Genomic DNA, 18,578 nt, shown 5'->3' on the forward strand with positions numbered 1-18,578 from the left:
ATATATTTCTAGAAATATATATATATATATATATTTCTCTATCTATATTTCGTAAAAAGATAATTATTAATTTATCATATATGTATATGTATATATATATATATATATCACAGTTAAGACGCTGTTACTTATTTTTAGAAAAAAATCTCTCAAAATCATGTGTATCACATATTTCCAACAATATATCATAATAATTTTATCTAATAACAATGTGTGGGTTTTTCTTTTTTTTTTTTTGTTTTTTTTTTTGTTTTTTTTTTTATATAAATTCGTTGTAAATATGTGCATATATAACTACTAATTGTATACATTTAATAATGAAAAATGTCTATATGAGAATGATTTTATGATTGAATGATAAATTTGTTTACCAAAGTAATTCTCTCTCTCTCTCTCTCTCTCTCTCTCTCTCGCTCTCTCTTGTTCTTTCTCTCTCTCTCTCTTACTTTCTTTAATATGTAAATATCTTAAAAATAAAAAATTGCACATGGACATGTATAATAATAATATTTTCCTGAGTTAAAATGTGATTAATTCTTATGACTGAAGGTAAGACTTTTCTATAAATACACCGTCGAATTGTATATATTTAACCGACTCTTCTTTCTTCATCTATTAATTAAATTATTTGTATAAATGATTTCATTGAAATATTATATCCATTATATAAGAAGAGTGGGCAGTGTGCGAATTCTAAAAATTCTTCGTATATGATAATATGATAAATGATATAGAGTAATGATCAATAACAAAACTATGAGTATCAATAATAAATTTCTTGTTCTTGTTCGGTTTGCACGCCATTCAATAAGTTCTTCACGATAAGAAAATCGATTACGAAATTGCGGAGGTAGTTCAAATGTACTTTTTAAAGGATACAAGGAACGATAAAAATCATTTAATAATGCTCGAACGATTTCATTTTCGGAATGACGTAAAGGATCCATATCATCGTTTAAACATATAAACTTTCTGTAATATAAATAATATATATATATATATATATATATATATATATATATTATATATAATAAATTATAATTTAAATTGAAAAATTTAAAACTTACTTTGGATCACGTCTAATCTCATCCAAAAGCTGTACAGTAAGGGACACGTTACTTGTTAACATTTCAAATATCTCATTTTTTCCAGCTTTTATAATTTCGTGCTTGTAACGTTTGGATTCGCCAAATCTTGCCTCAATTTTGGATGCGACCCAATCACAATTTGATATTAACTCTTTAGATACTACAGGCTATATATATATATATAAAAAAAAAAAAAAAAAAAAAAAGAATAATGAATAAATAAATAAACTATAACGTTCGTTTGAATATTTGTTAATGGATTTTACATCTTATTGTCCACTTACAAGCGTAGAATCCAAATATCTTTCACCAGGTGGTGCCTTAACATTTTCCGTGAGTTTCAAATATTTTGAACAATTCGTGATAGAATTTTCAAATTCTACAACCAAATTATAATCTAATGGTAAAGGATATAATCTGGATAAAAGTGTTCGTATCTCCCTATCTGACCAAGTTCTAAAATCATATCATATATTATTGTATTATATTATTATAAGGTAATTATTTTAAATTATATAATAATATTAATATTTCTTACCCTGATTTATCAGTATCAAACTTATCAAATATATCTTCAACTGGTATATAAAGATTTTCATTCATTAAAAAGTAAAAATATGAGAATGCAAATTGCATATCCTCTGCATTTCTCACTTTATGACTAGAAGTTTTTATAAAATCAGACTCAAACTTTCTTTGCATACTATTAACAATCCATTTGTCTATCAAGTGAGGCATATGCGCTGGAACTTTTCTTCTATCGAAACCATAAATAATATTATATATTTTATTAACATACAGCAAGGATTCTGCATACGTATCAAGCTGTCTCTTTTTATGTTTCCATTGATCACTATACTTCAATTTATTTGACTTTATACTGTTATTTCCTTGTACTAGATTAATGATATCATCATTGAGGTAGCGTTTAAATTGTATATGTAGTTTTGTATGATTAGAATTTCCAAATATACTTTCAGGTATGTCATTAGTGTCACTTAATTTTATTGTTTTACTATTATCATTATATTCCTTGATATCAAAAAATTTTGTAAGATTATTTGCAGATGAACTATAATTTTTGGAATTTAATGATGTATGAGTCATTGCTACAGTATGCAACCATGCAACTGTAGTATTACTATTTCTTATTTCAGAATTATTAAATGACACAGTACTAGATTTATTTTTTTCACCTACAATCTGTAAATATTTATACGGATAATCACTTTCCTCCTCGAATGGCTCACTATCGGTGGATAATGAAGTAGAATTGCAATCTCCGCCTAAACAGAAAAGATATTATAACATATTTGGCGTATAAATTTAATTCTAAAAAAAAAAAAAAAAAAAAATTAAAAAGAAAATTACCATCAAATTCGCATAGAGTTGTATTACATGCAAGATCGCACGATCCATCTCCTACCCATGCCCATGGGCAAATATCGGAACAATCAGGAACCCACCAAGCTAGATACACTTTCTGACCACCTGCTTGAGTTATAAAATCCTCTGGCCATACTTCTGCGCCAAGCATTACATCATCATTAAAATATAAAAACTTATCAGAGATACCAGGTATTCTAGAAATATGAAATCAATCATTTAATCATTTAATAGGACACACACACACACACACACATATATATATATATATATATATATATATATATATATATATAAATATATATATATCACAAAATGAAATGAATTAAACTTTAAACAATGTATACCTATGAATATGACTTTCAATAGCAGGACTAGAAAAAGTTGGTAAATGACTTTTGTCCAGAAAAATATCTTCATGAGTAATAAGAGTCATCCTAGGATTATCCATATCCAACCAACTTGGAATTTGCCCATTGGTGACAATGTAAACATGTCTTATCCAAGGTGCATACATTTCTAATGATCTTAAAGAATATCTTAATTCATCTTTGTCGCTGAATCTCGAAGAAATTGTATTACTATCGGTGATAGGAATATGCTTTTGAAGACTTTTTATAAAATTTGGATCGGATCCATTCACCCAAGTATATACTACATCTATAGGTACATGTTGACATAATTTTTTTTGAAAAGATTTTCCTAATATATTATCATTAAAGGAATGAAAAACAGCTTCATATTTCTCTTTACTCCATGCCAACCAAACCTAAAAGAATATATATTTACAAATTTTTGAGTTTTGAAAGAAATCTTTTATATATATATATATATATAAAATATATATAAAAAAAATTTATATATATATATATAGATATAGATTTTCTATAAATGAAATGAAATGAAATTACTTCCATTACTTTTTTATAAGAATAACAAAAGATACATTTATTATTTAAGACACAAAATGAAGGTTATAATTTTATGAATTTCCCTCCAAAATAAAGGAAAGTTTATAGGAAAGATAACGTTATAACGTAACAATAGTTACTAACAATTAATTTATCAATTTTTTATTAATAAATTCGAGAGAACAAATAGGGAGAAGAACAAAATTGAATAAATGAAAAAATAAATTAATAGAAATAAAAAGAAAACGAAAAAAAATAATAAATAAATAAATAGACGAATTGCGAATATGATTGGTAGATCATTCTAACCTCTCCAAAATGTATAATACCGATGAATATGCACGTAAATGCTACTAGTATTACGAGGAGCGAATATTTATATGAAAGAATATCGTAACATCGTCGTTGTAATAATTTCCATGCGCTCATTATATTAAAAAATATTTTACACGTAGTTGACATAGCCGGTAAATGCGTTTGAGTCCATTAACCAGCAATTTACGGCTCTTTGGCCGTGATTCATGCAAATCCAATTGATTTAGTTGCAAACTTTATGTTAGTAGCCGCTTTTTATTGATGCACTTCTTCTGCATCAATTATATATTCTTCATACAACGTTAATTTGTTACTAATAACACTTTTGATATACTAATACAAAAACCTGAACACACGTTTAATAACCGTTTACCACCACCCACGGTGGTCTCACCACAGTAAAATACAGTCAGTTGAGAATCGTAATAAAGTTAGCCGCATGCAAAGCCGCTATATGATGATAATAATGATGCTTGTGCGCATGTTTCAATTGTAAAACCACGTTGCAATATTATAAACGAATTAATTAATCTTTTTTTATTCTTTTTTTTTTTTTTTGTTTTTAAGTCCGATTTGTATTTCTTATTTTTTATAAAAATAAAACTAGAGCCATGAACGTTGATGTAATTGTATGTTATTTTTAAAATTCTATCTAGTTTGTATTATGGCAGTTATTCAATCGGATAACGAATATTTTGAATGATTTTTTGTTAAGTATTTTCTTTTTTTTTTTTTGTTATCTTTTTTAATCGTCGATTATTTATTAATTACTACATTTATTTGCGCACCTGAAGATAGGCAACACTTCATATTTCATTGATAATGATGCTTATATGCATCGTCAATAATCATCAATAATTTTTTATCCTTATAATAGGCAATATGGTATTACGTATATGTATGACGGTGTTGTCATGCATAAGGTGTTATCGACGGAGTTTGGAGTATTACATATTTCCAGGCGCAATATTCAATTTTTCATATTATCATGGAAGAATTTCATTATCGTAAGGAACATAATACTTTCGATATTTTCTGCTTGTTAATTCTAATCAATTTGTTATTTCTATTAGAAATTCAAAAAAAATTTATATAGAATTTCTCAAGACTCGCGAGATATTGAAAATTAATTATCATTTTGTCCTTTTTTCTAACGAATCAAAAACGAGCTCTAACAATGGTCCTTCGAATAGGATTCTGTTTTCGTGATTTCTTATTAATATTAGACATGATAAATTTCTTCACTTCAATTTTTTTCACGTAAAATTTTTGCATGACACTTTGAAAGAAATAAAACAATCCTTCAAGGCGACTTTCTTCTTTTCTATTTTGAGATCTTGATATTGGTTTTTATACGATGCACTGCGTTCTGATAAGAAAAGTAAAAAGGCACAATGGGATCGCAAATAGCTTGTAAAGTCACCTACTATATATATACGTCAGTTTTAAAACTTTGCCAAAAGGAAATTATTATCTTTTTTCGATATTTTGTTTCGCTTCACAATTTGATATACGCTTTTAATTTTATCTTAATACATATTCATTTTCCTTGTGGTTCTCATTTTTAACTCAATTCATGTACATTCATATTTATAAATTGATTCTTTCAATTTTTTTCTTTTTTTTCTTTTTTTTTTTTTTTTTATTCTATTTAAAGACTTGTTAATTTTATTTATAAACAATTAGATAAAATACAATTCAAATTCCGACATATTTAAAAGTATTTCAAATGTATTTATTTATCATCATATAATACAATTGAGTAATAGTGAAATACATTTGTAAATGTGAAATTTCTGATCGATTCTCATAAATTTATAATAAATACGATATGCATTAAAAGTATTAAAATCGAAATCAGAAATCGATGGTCCTTCGTTGATTCTCCTTGTCATTTTATATAATTCTATCTATAAGATCAAATTTGTACATTTTTGAGTGTTAAGCGTAATTGTTGTCCCTATAAAGAAGTATATACATATCAACCAAGAAATCTGTGGACGTTGCATTTAGGATCAAGAAGAAATTTATTTATACTCTCAGCAGTCTCCTTATTCAATCTCTTTTTTTTTCTTTTTTGTCAAATATTGCAATACAATCCATAATGCTTATGATAAATAAGTAAAATAGTATGTTTATTATTAAAAAAAAAGAAGTTATGATAAGAAATCACTGATTTACTATCTATAAAAAAATGAATAATGATTTTGTTGGCCACGACAGTTTTCTTATAACATTTTATCAATCTTTCGTTTAAAGAAGACGAACATTGAAAATCTTTTAAATATCACTAACTAACATATTTTAATAATTTGTACAAAACTAAGATGCTCAAGACCTGAATCATTTTACGTAACCAGTATAGCCTGTAACATAGAAAAAATGAAAAATACAAGTCGTCATATAAAATGTATATTGTGATCATTGAAAAATTATAGATAAAGGGAAACAAAAGGAAATGGGGAGAAGAAAAAAAAAGCAAGAAAGAAAAAAATAGACATTGGCCGAACTCACTTGGATAATCGACTTCGTGCTTTGGTCAAAGAATCGGGATGATCCTTTAAAATATATTGTCTAATACCTAATGTATATTGACGCGTATACGCATCCCAATCTATATCCTTGAAGTCTACACGAAATCGGCTACAGTCATTCATAGTTTTCACATGTTTTATTAAATCCATCATATTATCTAAACCAAAGTCCCATTCGTGTAAGGCGAAGAACGCACCGACTTTTGCGGCACGATCGATACGTTTCGACATATCCAACATGCTGCGTATAAAAAAAAAAAAAAAAAAAAAAAAAAAAAAGAGAGAGAAAGCACAACAAAAAGTACATAAACAATTTATCTTTATAGATTAAAAAAAAATAGATATATATATTTTTTCGTTAACAATACTTACGTAGGTTTACTACCCTGACACATTAATAATAAATCCACTAAGAACGCAGGTAAAAAGTGTAATATAACGACTATAATTTTATGAACTAATCTATTGGTTGTAATTCCAACATTAGGATACCACATAACATATTTCGATGGTGATTCTATAACATGTTTTCTTATATGTTTAGCGAATTCGCCCCAACTAAAAAAAAAAAAAAAAAAAAAAAAAAAAGAAAAAAGAAAGATAATGTGTAGGAGAGATAAGATTGAACGTTTGAATACAAAGATTAAAATTATTTTTTCCAAAACTTTTGTTTCCTTCATTATTTAATTTACCTGATAGGATTAATGGTGCTACTTGCACAATTATAAACTTGTATTGAACCGTCACGATGTATTGTACTATGCCATGCCGCACATATCAATGTATCAACAACGTAATCGACCGGTACAACATCGATTTTTAACTTTCTATCACCGTATATACTTCTAATGGTACCTCTACCGATTTCAGTAATAATACCTATAAAATAATGATATAATGACAGAAGACAGTATATTTCGTCGAGAATAACAATTGATATCGATCGTTAAAAAGATATATATATATATTTTTTTTTTTTTTCATATATAATCCTCATACCTGTAATACCATATAAATTATCTATCCATCCTGGAAGTGGTTCCTGATAAGCTGCACAAATTATACTAGGTCTAACTATGATGATCGGCAAACCAATTCCTTTCTTCGACACAAGTTCTTCTGCAATACCCTTCGTGAGTGTATACGTATTTGGATGTTTTTCAAGTAATTTTTTTTCTAATACATTTAACGTTTCATCATCAAGAATCTCACACATATCCATGATGGCTTGCGCCGTTATTTCGGTTCTGTAAAGTTTGAAAAAAGAAAAAGAAATAATAATAATAATAATAATAATAAAATGATCAACATTTATTTACTCTGTATCGCTGTATTGAAGGGAGGAAAAGAAAAAAAAAAAAAAAAAAAAAAGAAAGAAAGAAAGAAAGACAGAAAGAAAGGAAGAAAATGGAAAGAAAATAAAAAGAAAAGAAAATCATAATTAATTGTTTTCTTTGTTTTTATGTAGAATAAAAATATTAATTCTTACTTATAAACGAGCTCCTTTACTTCGCGTTTATCGGCATTACTGTAAGCTGTACTGACATGAACAAGACTTTTAAGATGGCTCATGGATTTGCATAGATCCAATACTCGATCGGTCGCTCTTATGTTCAACATAACGGCTACTTTGAGGGGCTCATTAAAACGTACAGTGGCAGCACAATGGAAAACTATGTTTACATTTTGAGTTAGTGTCATTCTATCATCTACGCTCAAACCCAAATCAGGTTCACTCGCGTCTCCTCGTATTGGATAAACTTTGTTTATCACACCAGGATGTTCGCAACGAATTTTATCGAAAATCTGAAAAAAGTAAATAAATTTAATTCTCAATTATATTTATATCTATCATGAATAATAATTATTCTTTGCATTATAAATTTTTCATTTGTTTTCATATATTTCATTCGTAATAAATTAAAATATACGATATATATAAAATATTATTATTTATATTGAAAAATGTATAACGCGAAACAAATACGTTTAACTCACCGAATTATCAACGAGCGTTTGAAATCTTTCTGTAACGGTTTGACCCTTTTTTGGACGGATCAGTATATAGATCGTGCTTAAACGAGGACACGATCGCAAAAGTTTTTCCAAGAGAGCTTTTCCAAGAAAACCGGTTGCTCCGGTTACGAATATCACTGAGTTAGCAAAGAAGGCCTCGATCGAAGTACCGTTAAGATTAGTATCATCATTGATACGCTCCAAATCTTTATACGCACTCGTTGTACCCATTTTGATGGTGTCCTCGTCCTTCCTTAATTCTTGAGATAGTAAAATAAGAAAAGAAGAAAAAGAGAACAATAAGAAATATAACTATTTATTATAAGACACCAAAAAAATTAATAACAATTTCATACTGATATCTTAATTAATTATTTTTTATAAAATTTATATTGCCATCGATTTAACCTTCACTTTTTCCTTAATTATTTTCTCACGATTGTATGAGATTATTATAGGTTTACCTATATTTTTCCCTAGACTTTTGATTTATTTCTTCGTAGAAAAAAAAAAAAAAAAAAAAAAAAAAGAAAATACTAGCATATTCTTATATAATTTATATTCCAAAAAACGATGCGTCATGGTTGCTATACGATTCTAAAATATCGATCGATCTTAAAAAAATAAAGCTGTTTTATTAGCACTGTGTCAAAGCGCACGTCATCAAAGTGCATTCTATTTGAAAACTAAAAAAAAAAAAAAAAAAAAAAAAAAGAAAAAGTAAGAGCTTGTTAATGCTCTTCTTGTTACAATAATTTCGCATTCATTCGTATTCTCAAATAAATCACTTTGACTCTCTGTGTTCTCTTAAATTTAACCTATCTATAAACTTTTCCAATAAAAAAAAAAAAAAAAAAAAAAAAACCCCCAAAAAAAAGAAAGAAAAAATAAAACGAGTTTAAAAATTAAACGAATATTGAATAATCTAGAGAAGAAAAAAATCCTACGTTAATAACTGCTATTCACTTCATTAGAATAATAATATATAATTTATGATATGTTGAAGAATGTAAATGCGAATAATTAAATACTTAGCTATGATAAAATATATTAGATTAAATTCATTATTTTTTTTATCTATAGATATTAGATCTATACATCGAACTACATATATATATATATATATATATATATATATATATATATATATATCAACATAAATTAATCAAAGGTACATTGACATTAAATCTAATAAATTAAATTCAATATTCAAATTATATCTAATGAATTAATTTTAATATTCTTTTTACAACTTTTTATATGGATTTTTCCCCCTCCTACCCATTTAATTTCTCTCTTATATATTAATATTATGATCTTTGATAAGTATCATATGAAATATATGTTTTTAAGTAGAACATAAAATAAATAATAGAAATAATCGTTTTTATAAAATAATTTGACATAAATGTCGAAAGGACAGTTCGTTTGAATAGCATCGATCGGCATGGAACATTCTTCGTTGAATAAGTTCTCCTAACCTTGGTAGTTTAAATATTCATACGCTCGTGCGTGATCTAGAGAACTATATTAACATGTAAAGAAAATAAAAAATACTTTCCTACTTTTTTATGATTATTGTGGCAGAACAATAACAACTTTCTCATACATATATTATTATTATTATTATTACTATTATTATTATATATATATATATATATCATTTAGATTTATTAATAATATATATTTTATAATATATTGGGTCACCCCTAAAATTAAAGCGATCTTTTATTTTTTATTTATTTATTTTTTTTTTTTTTTTTTTTTTTTTTTTATAAAGTAAGTTTTAAAATAACTTATAAGAAGAAAATACATTCAATTTTGATCTTATCAAATTTTACCATATCAATTTAATCAATGATATTTTTTTATCAATATTACTTACAACTTGTTCTCATTATTATATTATTAAATTTTTGAATAACTTACAAATAAAAACGATAGAAGAAGATTTTAAGAGTGGCCTCCTTTTCGGAACGAATATAATAGATCTATCTTTAACCTTGGCTTATACTGATAGTACTTGGATCATAAATTTTACTTATTTTATTTATTGTTACTATAACCACTGTTATCTTAGGGAAACTTCTAAAACAAAATATGGTCAAATGTTTTCTCGACACTTCTTTGATGACATTTATTTTCTCACATTTAAATTCACGTGTGAAAAATAGTATACGACGTCAAATTACTTTGAAACAATTTTGCTAATTCTAATAAGGCATACGCATCTTTACGAAATTGTAACGATAATTGTAAAAAAGATTGTATCATTTTGATCAATAAGAAAGAAATTACATTTACTTATGGGATAGCCTAATATATTAATATATATTATTTATATTATTATTTTTAATTTTTATTAGAAAATATTCTTTCTATATATTATATGGTATATCATCTATTAAATAACTACAATTTATACGACCTCCAATTATAATTTCTATAATAATTATAGATATCTGTCAAATGATATAAACGGAAAAGATGATAAAAGTTTACATACTGTATATTAATAGCCGTTCTTGGTACTACAAATATAGTCACATTCTTGCAAAATGTAAATGCACAATATTGCGAAAAAACAATTCAGAGAACGATGCTATATATTAGTTTCGACAATGTAGACGTGCGCATGAAAAGCATGCCAGAAAATAATCGATGTTGCTATACATGATAAATATCGAGCTTTGCCGGCCTTTCCATAACCTATATTTCATATTTATCTATCTATCATATATACAATGTGTCCATGGCTCATATTATGTTAATCAATGTCGAAAACAAATTTTTTTGTTAATCTATACATATCTATAAAAAATTAAAACGCGATTACGTAAATGATAATTTATTGCCAATTCTAAAAACAATTTCCTTTATTGATTATATAAATAGATCGATTTTTAAACAGTTGAAACAAATTGTACAAACAAGTCTGATACTATCAGACATAAAAAAATACGAGCTATATATGCAAGTAGACAAAATAAGATATGTCAAAAAATTAATCTTGAGAAATCCATTGGTAAAGATTTCAAGAATCACATATTTCAAGTTATATATATATATATATATATATATATATATATATATATATATAAAACCTGAAATATATCATGTGAATTGATATGATCCAAATATAAACAAAAATATCGCGGTCATATTTTAGTATTGTTTTTTTTTACGTGGTAATCGAATAAGTTAATGAAAAAGAAAAAAGCATTTGTAAGATACAATTTCCATAAATTTTGTGTCACGAACGTATTATAAAAATCACCATTCCATACATATATATATACATATAAGCTTAATGTATATATGTATATATTAAGCTTGATGTATAAATTCTGATATGATAAATTAATATTTCATAAGAGAAAGAGACAGGGAGAGAGAGAGAGAGAGAGAGAGAGAGAGAGAGAGAATCAGCAAAAATAAATTAACTTTTACTTACAACTTAATTCCTTCGAATCGATAAACTAACTGTTATATGAGATCGAAATGAATTATTACTTTTATATTTCTTATTTAACGTCTGTTGTAGAGGAAATTTCAAAAATATATCGTCAAACTTTAAAAATATATTTTACTCACTATATAAATGAAATAAATAGATCATGTAAACATGACTTGAGAAACGCTTTCCAAGTTATAAAGATTTTTTATTTACATCAGGCAATATATAGCTCGTATTCGACGTTGTATAAATTGTCCTTTCTATTTACCTTCTATTAAAGGTAAACAAGAATCACTTTTGTACGTTTTTGACACTGTCCATGAGATGTCGATATTGTAACCATATATAAATTCGAAATTTAAGCAAAAATAAAGCGCGATATTTTCAATTGATTAACTCTAATAATTAAACGTTGCAATTTTTCATTTAATAAATAAACGATTAATTTGAAAGTTTCAAATAATATCTTATATTTTGTTACAAATAAAACAAGTTTTTATATAACTTGAAAAAAGTAAACCATTTAAATCCCTAACAATGTTTATATAACTTTTCTATTTGCGTTTTTACAGTGAATAATAAAATATGCTGTTAAAAAGTTTGACGATTTATTTCTGAAACACTCTGTGTATATATATATATATATATAAAGAATAGATATACATAAAGAAATAAAAAAGAAAAAGGAGAAGAAATAAAAGAAAAGCGTCGTGAATGGGATAAAAAGAAAATTATTAATTTTTCGTGACTCAAAGTAAGTCACGAGGTTCTCGCACATATCATTTTCGCTTTACTTCATGTTCATTACCTGCGAAATTGAAAAAGATTTAAATCATTTATTACACGGCTAATTTAAACTTTTCGATTTCACGATTTTCCATTCTATTTCTCATTTTCATTGGTTTAACGTTAGTACCATTACGAAAAACAGTCTTATCTATGTAAATCTAATCTTAATCAAAATTACTATTCTCTAATTTAGATTTATATATATATATTATGAAAGATTAAAATGTTTGTGAAAATGTGAAAAAAAGAAAAATGAATTTAAGGAGATGTGAAGAAGAAAAGAAAAAACGAAGAAAGAAAGAAAAAAGATTTGATAAACATTTGGAAAAAGAAATGGCGTCAATTTTTTTTAAATCAAACGATAAAGATAATTTTGTTGTAACGATGTTAATTAATACGATAAAAGTTTATTATTATTTTTTATTTATTTATTTTTTTTTTTTTTCTTTTTTTTTGTAATAAGTATGAGAGAAACGATGAGACGATAAAACCGAATCGATTTCTCTTTATCGACGTTGTACCGAAGCGCAGACATTCGGCGCAAGAGACGAGGATACGTAGAACGATGAAATCAAATGAAAAGGGAGTAGGGCCACTTCAAAAGGCATCCTATATCGAATATTCCATGAAGGACGGATGGCACACGTTAAAAAATACTTACATATATATAATACATACATGCATACATACATACATATATATATGTTTATACCTGTCGGCTTATCGAAATATAGCTTGCGTACAAACGATACGATTTGGCGAATACATCGACAAAAAAAAAAAAGAAAAGGAATAAGTGTTTTTCTATCTGTAAAAAAATTATCTCCTTGTATTTCAGTAGAAAATCTAAGAACAATACAAATCGTTAACTTGTCGTTGCAGTTTACTTTATTTTCTTATCGCGTTAGATATATACAGAAGGTGTCGATAATATTATTTACATAACCGAAAGCTTCGAGTTTTGCATCGTACGTTTTTCATTCGAAGTTTTTGTCCCTTTTCTTTTGTTCTTTTCTTTTTATTTTGTTTTTTTTTTTTTTTCTTTAATCTCGTAATCAAAAATTAAAATTAATAAAAATGAAAAAGAAAAGAATTAGTTGACACAAATATCAACTCAACCGATAATGTTTGTTCTATACTGACATCAAATTTATCTGACACAATTTTTGAAAAGAACTTAATAGCGTAGAGAGGAAGAGAGAAGTGGGGGGAAAGACAACAAACAGGGTTGTGGTATGTTTTAGTTAATCTTTAAATCACGTCGAAGGTTACTTCCTTCGATTAAAATTGAAATGTTTCTTTTTTTTTCGATAGTGGTTTCTCTTGACTGCTAATCCAATGTATTCAAATATTAATTTAAGTTTAAAGCTGAAATAAAAAAAAAAAATATATATATATATATATATACACATATATTTCTAGTTAGATATAAATAAATTTCTGATGAGAAAGATCGACGAACAATTCAGACTTCTTGGTTAATTTTTCGCATTAATATTGACCGGTTTGGTATAATTAATTTTATCCAAGGATAAAGCTGTACAGCGATTTTTCACATGCTTATCTTATCTGTCATACATATAACGTATATTCACGCAACCTCTTGCTTTGCTAGGTTTAAAATTGTCAGTATTCGAAGCAGAGAAAATAAGAATAATTTAATAACAATCGTAATATCGCCAATTGTAATATTGCCATTTGGAAAGAAAAATGGATGATTTTTGAAAAAAGAAAAAAAAAAACATTAAGCAATATTGATCCGACTGTGATCGTACGTATGTACGATTTAAGGCCAATCATAATTTTGATTGTTGAAAAGAAAAAACAAGAAAAACAAAAAAAAAGACAGAGAAAGAGAGAGAGAGAGAGAGAAAGAAAAAAGAACAAATATATTTTAATTAGTGAAATTGATCCAACACCATTGTTTGTATTATCGAATATTATTACAAGACATATATATATATATATATATATATATATATATATATATATATATATATATATATATATACGTACGTACGTAGGAATATATTACTATCGTAAGTCTAACAGGTTGCATTTCATCATAACGAACATTACGAGCGTGCGCCACACAGAGAGACAAAAAGCACATAGGTACATAGGTACACACACACATATATATATATATACATAGGGCAGATACGTTGAATGATACTGATTATGAGCCTATAATCCATTCGAGCTTTCTATCGGATTTTATCTTTCAGTTGACCTTTCTTTGTGCATGTTATGTTGGAACCGGAGAGGTTCGTATAAACGTGCCCAATGATTTTAAAAGGGAACTTAATATTAAGAGTTAGATAAGATTAATGCACGGGTAAATGTTATGTTTATAAAGGAGAATTTTTCATTGACAAATAATCCCTATAAATCAATCATTTACGCAAAATATAAGAGAAAAATATAAACGATGAAGAACGAAAGACAATGAACAATAAATAGTACCTAAATAGGAGAGATAAGTGAACAAAGCTAATAATAAGACCTAACAATGATATTTTCAGAAAAACATATCCTTTCTGTTCGTCCTAGGGAATTCTTACTCTGGCATGTTTTTCCAGAAGGAGTTTATATCCTCGTCGATAGAGAATATCGACGGAAGGACACGGCTAGCAACACGTGCAACCTTGTACTTTCATGGCATTATCACGTATACATATGTATGTATATACCGGCAATACTTGTATTACGTGCTCGCGCGTCCGAGACGTGCGCAATTGCTTCTGCGTCTAGCTATGGTTGAAAAAACTCGATATGGTAAAAAGAAAAAAAAAAACCCCCGAAAGTAAAAATAAAAAAGAAAGTAATACGAAAAGGTATCAAAGAGAGAGAGAGAGAGAGAAAGAGAGGTAGAGGGGAGGGGAGGAGAGGAGGGAGAGAGAGATATTAAAAGAAAAATAAATATGACAAAAAGAAAGTCTCGATTGTATATATTATTTAGTAAAAAAAAAAAGAAAAAAGAAATAAGAAGAAAAAGAAAAGGAAGAAGAGAAGAAGAAGAAGACAGGATAGAAATGAAGGATAAAACTAAGAAAAGATGGAAACATACCCTATTTGTCCTTCTCTTCAAATATATATCATCCGTTCTTTCACCCTATGCTTCTGTTCCTTTTCGTTCTATCTTTTTCTATACCCACCCCAACCCCTAAATACGATTCACCCTTTTGTAATAGATTCTATTACTAATTCTATAAGTTCATCCTTTCGAGGTGAACACAAACGTTCAAATTTATGCCGGTACAAACACACAATTTGACAACACTCTTTCTATCCCCCTTTTGACCTGCCTTACGGACGGAAGGGGCAAAACTGAATCTGTCCACGCCTGCGAATCGCTCCATGCTTTGATAGTGCATCGGTTTACCGCCAGATGGAGAACATCTCTAAGGGTCAATTTTGTTAGGGTTGCACTTTCGATTACCTCTTGCCAATGATTATTTTTTTCTTTTCGATTATCTCTCTCTATCTCCCATATCTTTTCATTTTTTTCGTTTCTTTTTTGTTCCTTTTTCTTTTTCTTTTTAACTCACTCTCCAAGAAGGATACGTACGAATTATTCGATGATAGAACTTCTCGTATTTTTCAATATAGTTGTAATATAAAAAATCGGTCTCATATTAGATTCACCTTTTTCTCAACGTGATTAAATAAACAAATTTATAAATATATACATACATATATATTACAAATATATACATACACACACACACACACACATGCACGCACATATATACATTTCATTAGAATATTTTATCTGTCTCAAAGAAAAATTCTCCATTAAACGAACACTAGCTACTTAAGTTGAAATTTAAATTGAAAAATATTTTGCGTCATTTATACTTCTTTGAAATTCGTGAATTTTTATTATATATAATATAAGTGCAAATATTACAATAATGCAGATCGAAGGAAATGAAGGAAATGTTATAATAATGCAGATCGAAGAGAAAGACGTAAAGCGAGAAAAAAGGATGCAAAAAACGTGAATTTTTTTCGATATTAAAAGCATGACGTAAGATTAAGACTGCACACTTCGTTATACCGTAAAGAAGACGGAAGAACTTTCTTCGCTTGCTTTCATTTAAATGCACATGCATGCACTCATAGGCTCAGACAAACTCGTACATGCAAAACTCGTGTAATTCTTTCTATTAGTTATACATTAGTTCTAATATAATTCTAATTGTTATATTTATCTTACCTGATCCAAAGTTTTCTTATTACATATGAAAATACTTTTTGAGAATGGAAAGAGCAAATGAATAATAAGTTTATGAGATACTCGAAGAAAATCCAATTTCCTATCACTTTCTTACTTGAATAGAATCTCACCGCTACTTATATTCTACTAAATACCTTTTGCCCCACTTGCTTTTATCCCCTTCTCCTGCGAATAAAGATACTTAACTTTCTACTTTCTATTTTCAATCAAATAGGTTTTTTTTTGGAATTTGGATATTTGCGATATATTTGACACATATTATTTATGGTATTATTTGGTGAAAAAAATTAATTTAATATTAAAAAACAAAAAATTTATTGATAAAAATTTTTTCGATATTACTAATATCTCTATGAAATTTTTATTTATTTACGCAATATTAATTTGTATAAACTAATACGTATATTTATGCAAATGATAAATTGTCATTGTGAGTATTACTAATGGAATATTACACAATTATTTCTAATGGTATATCTTATGGTAAAAAAAAACTGTTAGAAAAATCATATATATTTAACGCGAATAATTATAAAGAGATGTGCAATTAAACAAAAAATTTTATATTAACATAATAATCATTTAGAAAGAATCTATTAACGTACGTAATAAATATCGTTCGTTTATAATACCCTGGGCGATTTGTAATATAAATATAAGAAATCGTTCGAGTTAAAATAAGAAGAAACGTATTATGTGCTCATTGTCAAGCAAATCATTCTTTCGTTCTTCCCTATCAATGAGAAGAACTAAACTTGTCTGTCTTTGATCATCGTCAGTCAATGACTAATTTCGCCGATGTTTGCTATACAAGTTCACCAGTTAATAAATGTAAATATTTAATGTAAATATACTTCGTTTCGAGTTGATTTATATTCCATTAAAGATTTATTCGAGACATTCTGTGTTAACGAAAAATTTACTTCTTTTCTTTTTCTTTTCTTTTTTTCTTTTTTTTTTTTTGTCTTAATAATTTTTATTATCATAGAAAATGTATGACCCGGAAAAAAAAATATAAAGTAAAATTTGTCAATAAGGAAAAAAGAGTCGGTACGATCGAATCACGTGAGTTCATTATATATATATATATATATGAAAATTAATTTGTCTACGTATATATATATATATATATATATATATATATATACATGTATATAAGTAAGGGATAACCCGAGACTTCATCATGTCATAGAAATATATAAGTTTCTTCGTCACTCTTAATTCTTATTCGCTCACTTCTTCACGTTTCTATAAATAAAATTATTCCGGCTATTTTTAATTCCATGTAACGTCACCCTCTTCTCTTCCCGTCTGACGCGAAAGAGCGAATATTGACGAGAGAGTTTCTTGACCGATCGTAACGTGACTTCACGAAGTTAACTCAGAAAGAGAGAGAGAAAAAGAGAAGGAGAGACAGAGAGAGAGAGAGAGAGAGAGAGAGAGAGTGAAAGAGAGACGAAGATACATACTACACAAAGAGATAGAGAGAGAGAGAGAGGGAAAGAAAAAGAGAGACAAACAAAGATATAGAAAAACGAGCTGGAAACTGACCTTACCGTTTCTTCACGGTATCAGAACCGGTAGTTTATCGTTATTGATGTTTTTGTAAACCGATAACTATGACATAAGGATAAATTTCTAGATTCAATGGTAATAAAAGGATGAAAAGTGTGTCATAGCGATTCGATCCGAGGATCCATGTGATATAATATACATTTTTATATAAAGTACTCTTTTATCTCGACTATGATCGTCGCGACTGTTACGATATAAAAAAAAAAAAAAATTTCTTACATATATAAATAATTTTAATGACTGTTATTGTTATTAATTTTTTTT

General features: G+C 27.1%; 2 protein-coding genes across 7 annotated transcripts in view; both read right to left on the reverse strand.

Moving 5' to 3' along the window:
- Positions 1–45: 45 nt before the first annotated feature.
- LOC124422776 (N-acetylglucosamine-1-phosphotransferase subunits alpha/beta) lies at positions 46–4,455 on the reverse strand. 2 transcript variants are annotated; one of them, XM_046959670.1, is made up of 7 exons: positions 3,695–4,455; positions 2,822–3,243; positions 2,460–2,671; positions 1,627–2,374; positions 1,373–1,544; positions 1,068–1,255; positions 46–972 (listed from the first exon to the last, which is right to left on the reverse strand). In XM_046959670.1, exons 1-7 carry the CDS (start codon positions 3,845–3,847, stop codon positions 663–665), a joined length of 2,205 nt encoding a protein of 734 aa, XP_046815626.1. In that variant the 5' UTR covers positions 3,848–4,455; the 3' UTR covers positions 46–662. The 2 variants fall into 2 exon arrangements, with proteins under 2 accessions (XP_046815626.1, XP_046815627.1); XM_046959671.1 differs by having other exon boundaries at positions 854–972; positions 1,064–1,255; positions 3,695–4,453.
- Positions 4,456–5,413: 958 nt separating this feature from the next.
- The window catches only part of LOC124423197 (putative fatty acyl-CoA reductase CG5065), a 32,872-nt gene continuing 19,707 nt past the window's right edge, over positions 5,414–18,578 (reverse strand). For 2 of the 5 annotated variants that reach the window (XM_046960699.1, XM_046960701.1), the window contains exons 2-8: positions 8,233–8,510; positions 7,724–8,040; positions 7,234–7,481; positions 6,927–7,113; positions 6,607–6,792; positions 6,215–6,475; positions 5,414–6,066 (exon numbers count right to left, since the gene is read on the reverse strand). In XM_046960699.1, coding sequence (XP_046816655.1) covers positions 5,991–6,066; positions 6,215–6,475; positions 6,607–6,792; positions 6,927–7,113; positions 7,234–7,481; positions 7,724–8,040; positions 8,233–8,481 — 1,524 coding nt within the window. In that variant the 5' untranslated portion in view covers positions 8,482–8,510 and the 3' untranslated portion in view covers positions 5,414–5,990. Of the gene's footprint in view, positions 6,067–6,214; positions 6,476–6,606; positions 6,793–6,926; positions 7,114–7,233; positions 7,482–7,723; positions 8,041–8,232; positions 8,511–11,704; positions 11,822–11,975; positions 12,083–15,566; positions 15,836–18,578 lie in introns of those variants that run through there. The other 3 variants (XM_046960697.1, XM_046960702.1, XM_046960698.1) reach the window with 3 other exon arrangements.

This window comes from Vespa crabro, chromosome 3 (genome assembly GCF_910589235.1).
Source record: "Vespa crabro chromosome 3, iyVesCrab1.2, whole genome shotgun sequence".
Taxonomy (NCBI): Eukaryota; Metazoa; Arthropoda; class Insecta; order Hymenoptera; family Vespidae; genus Vespa; species Vespa crabro.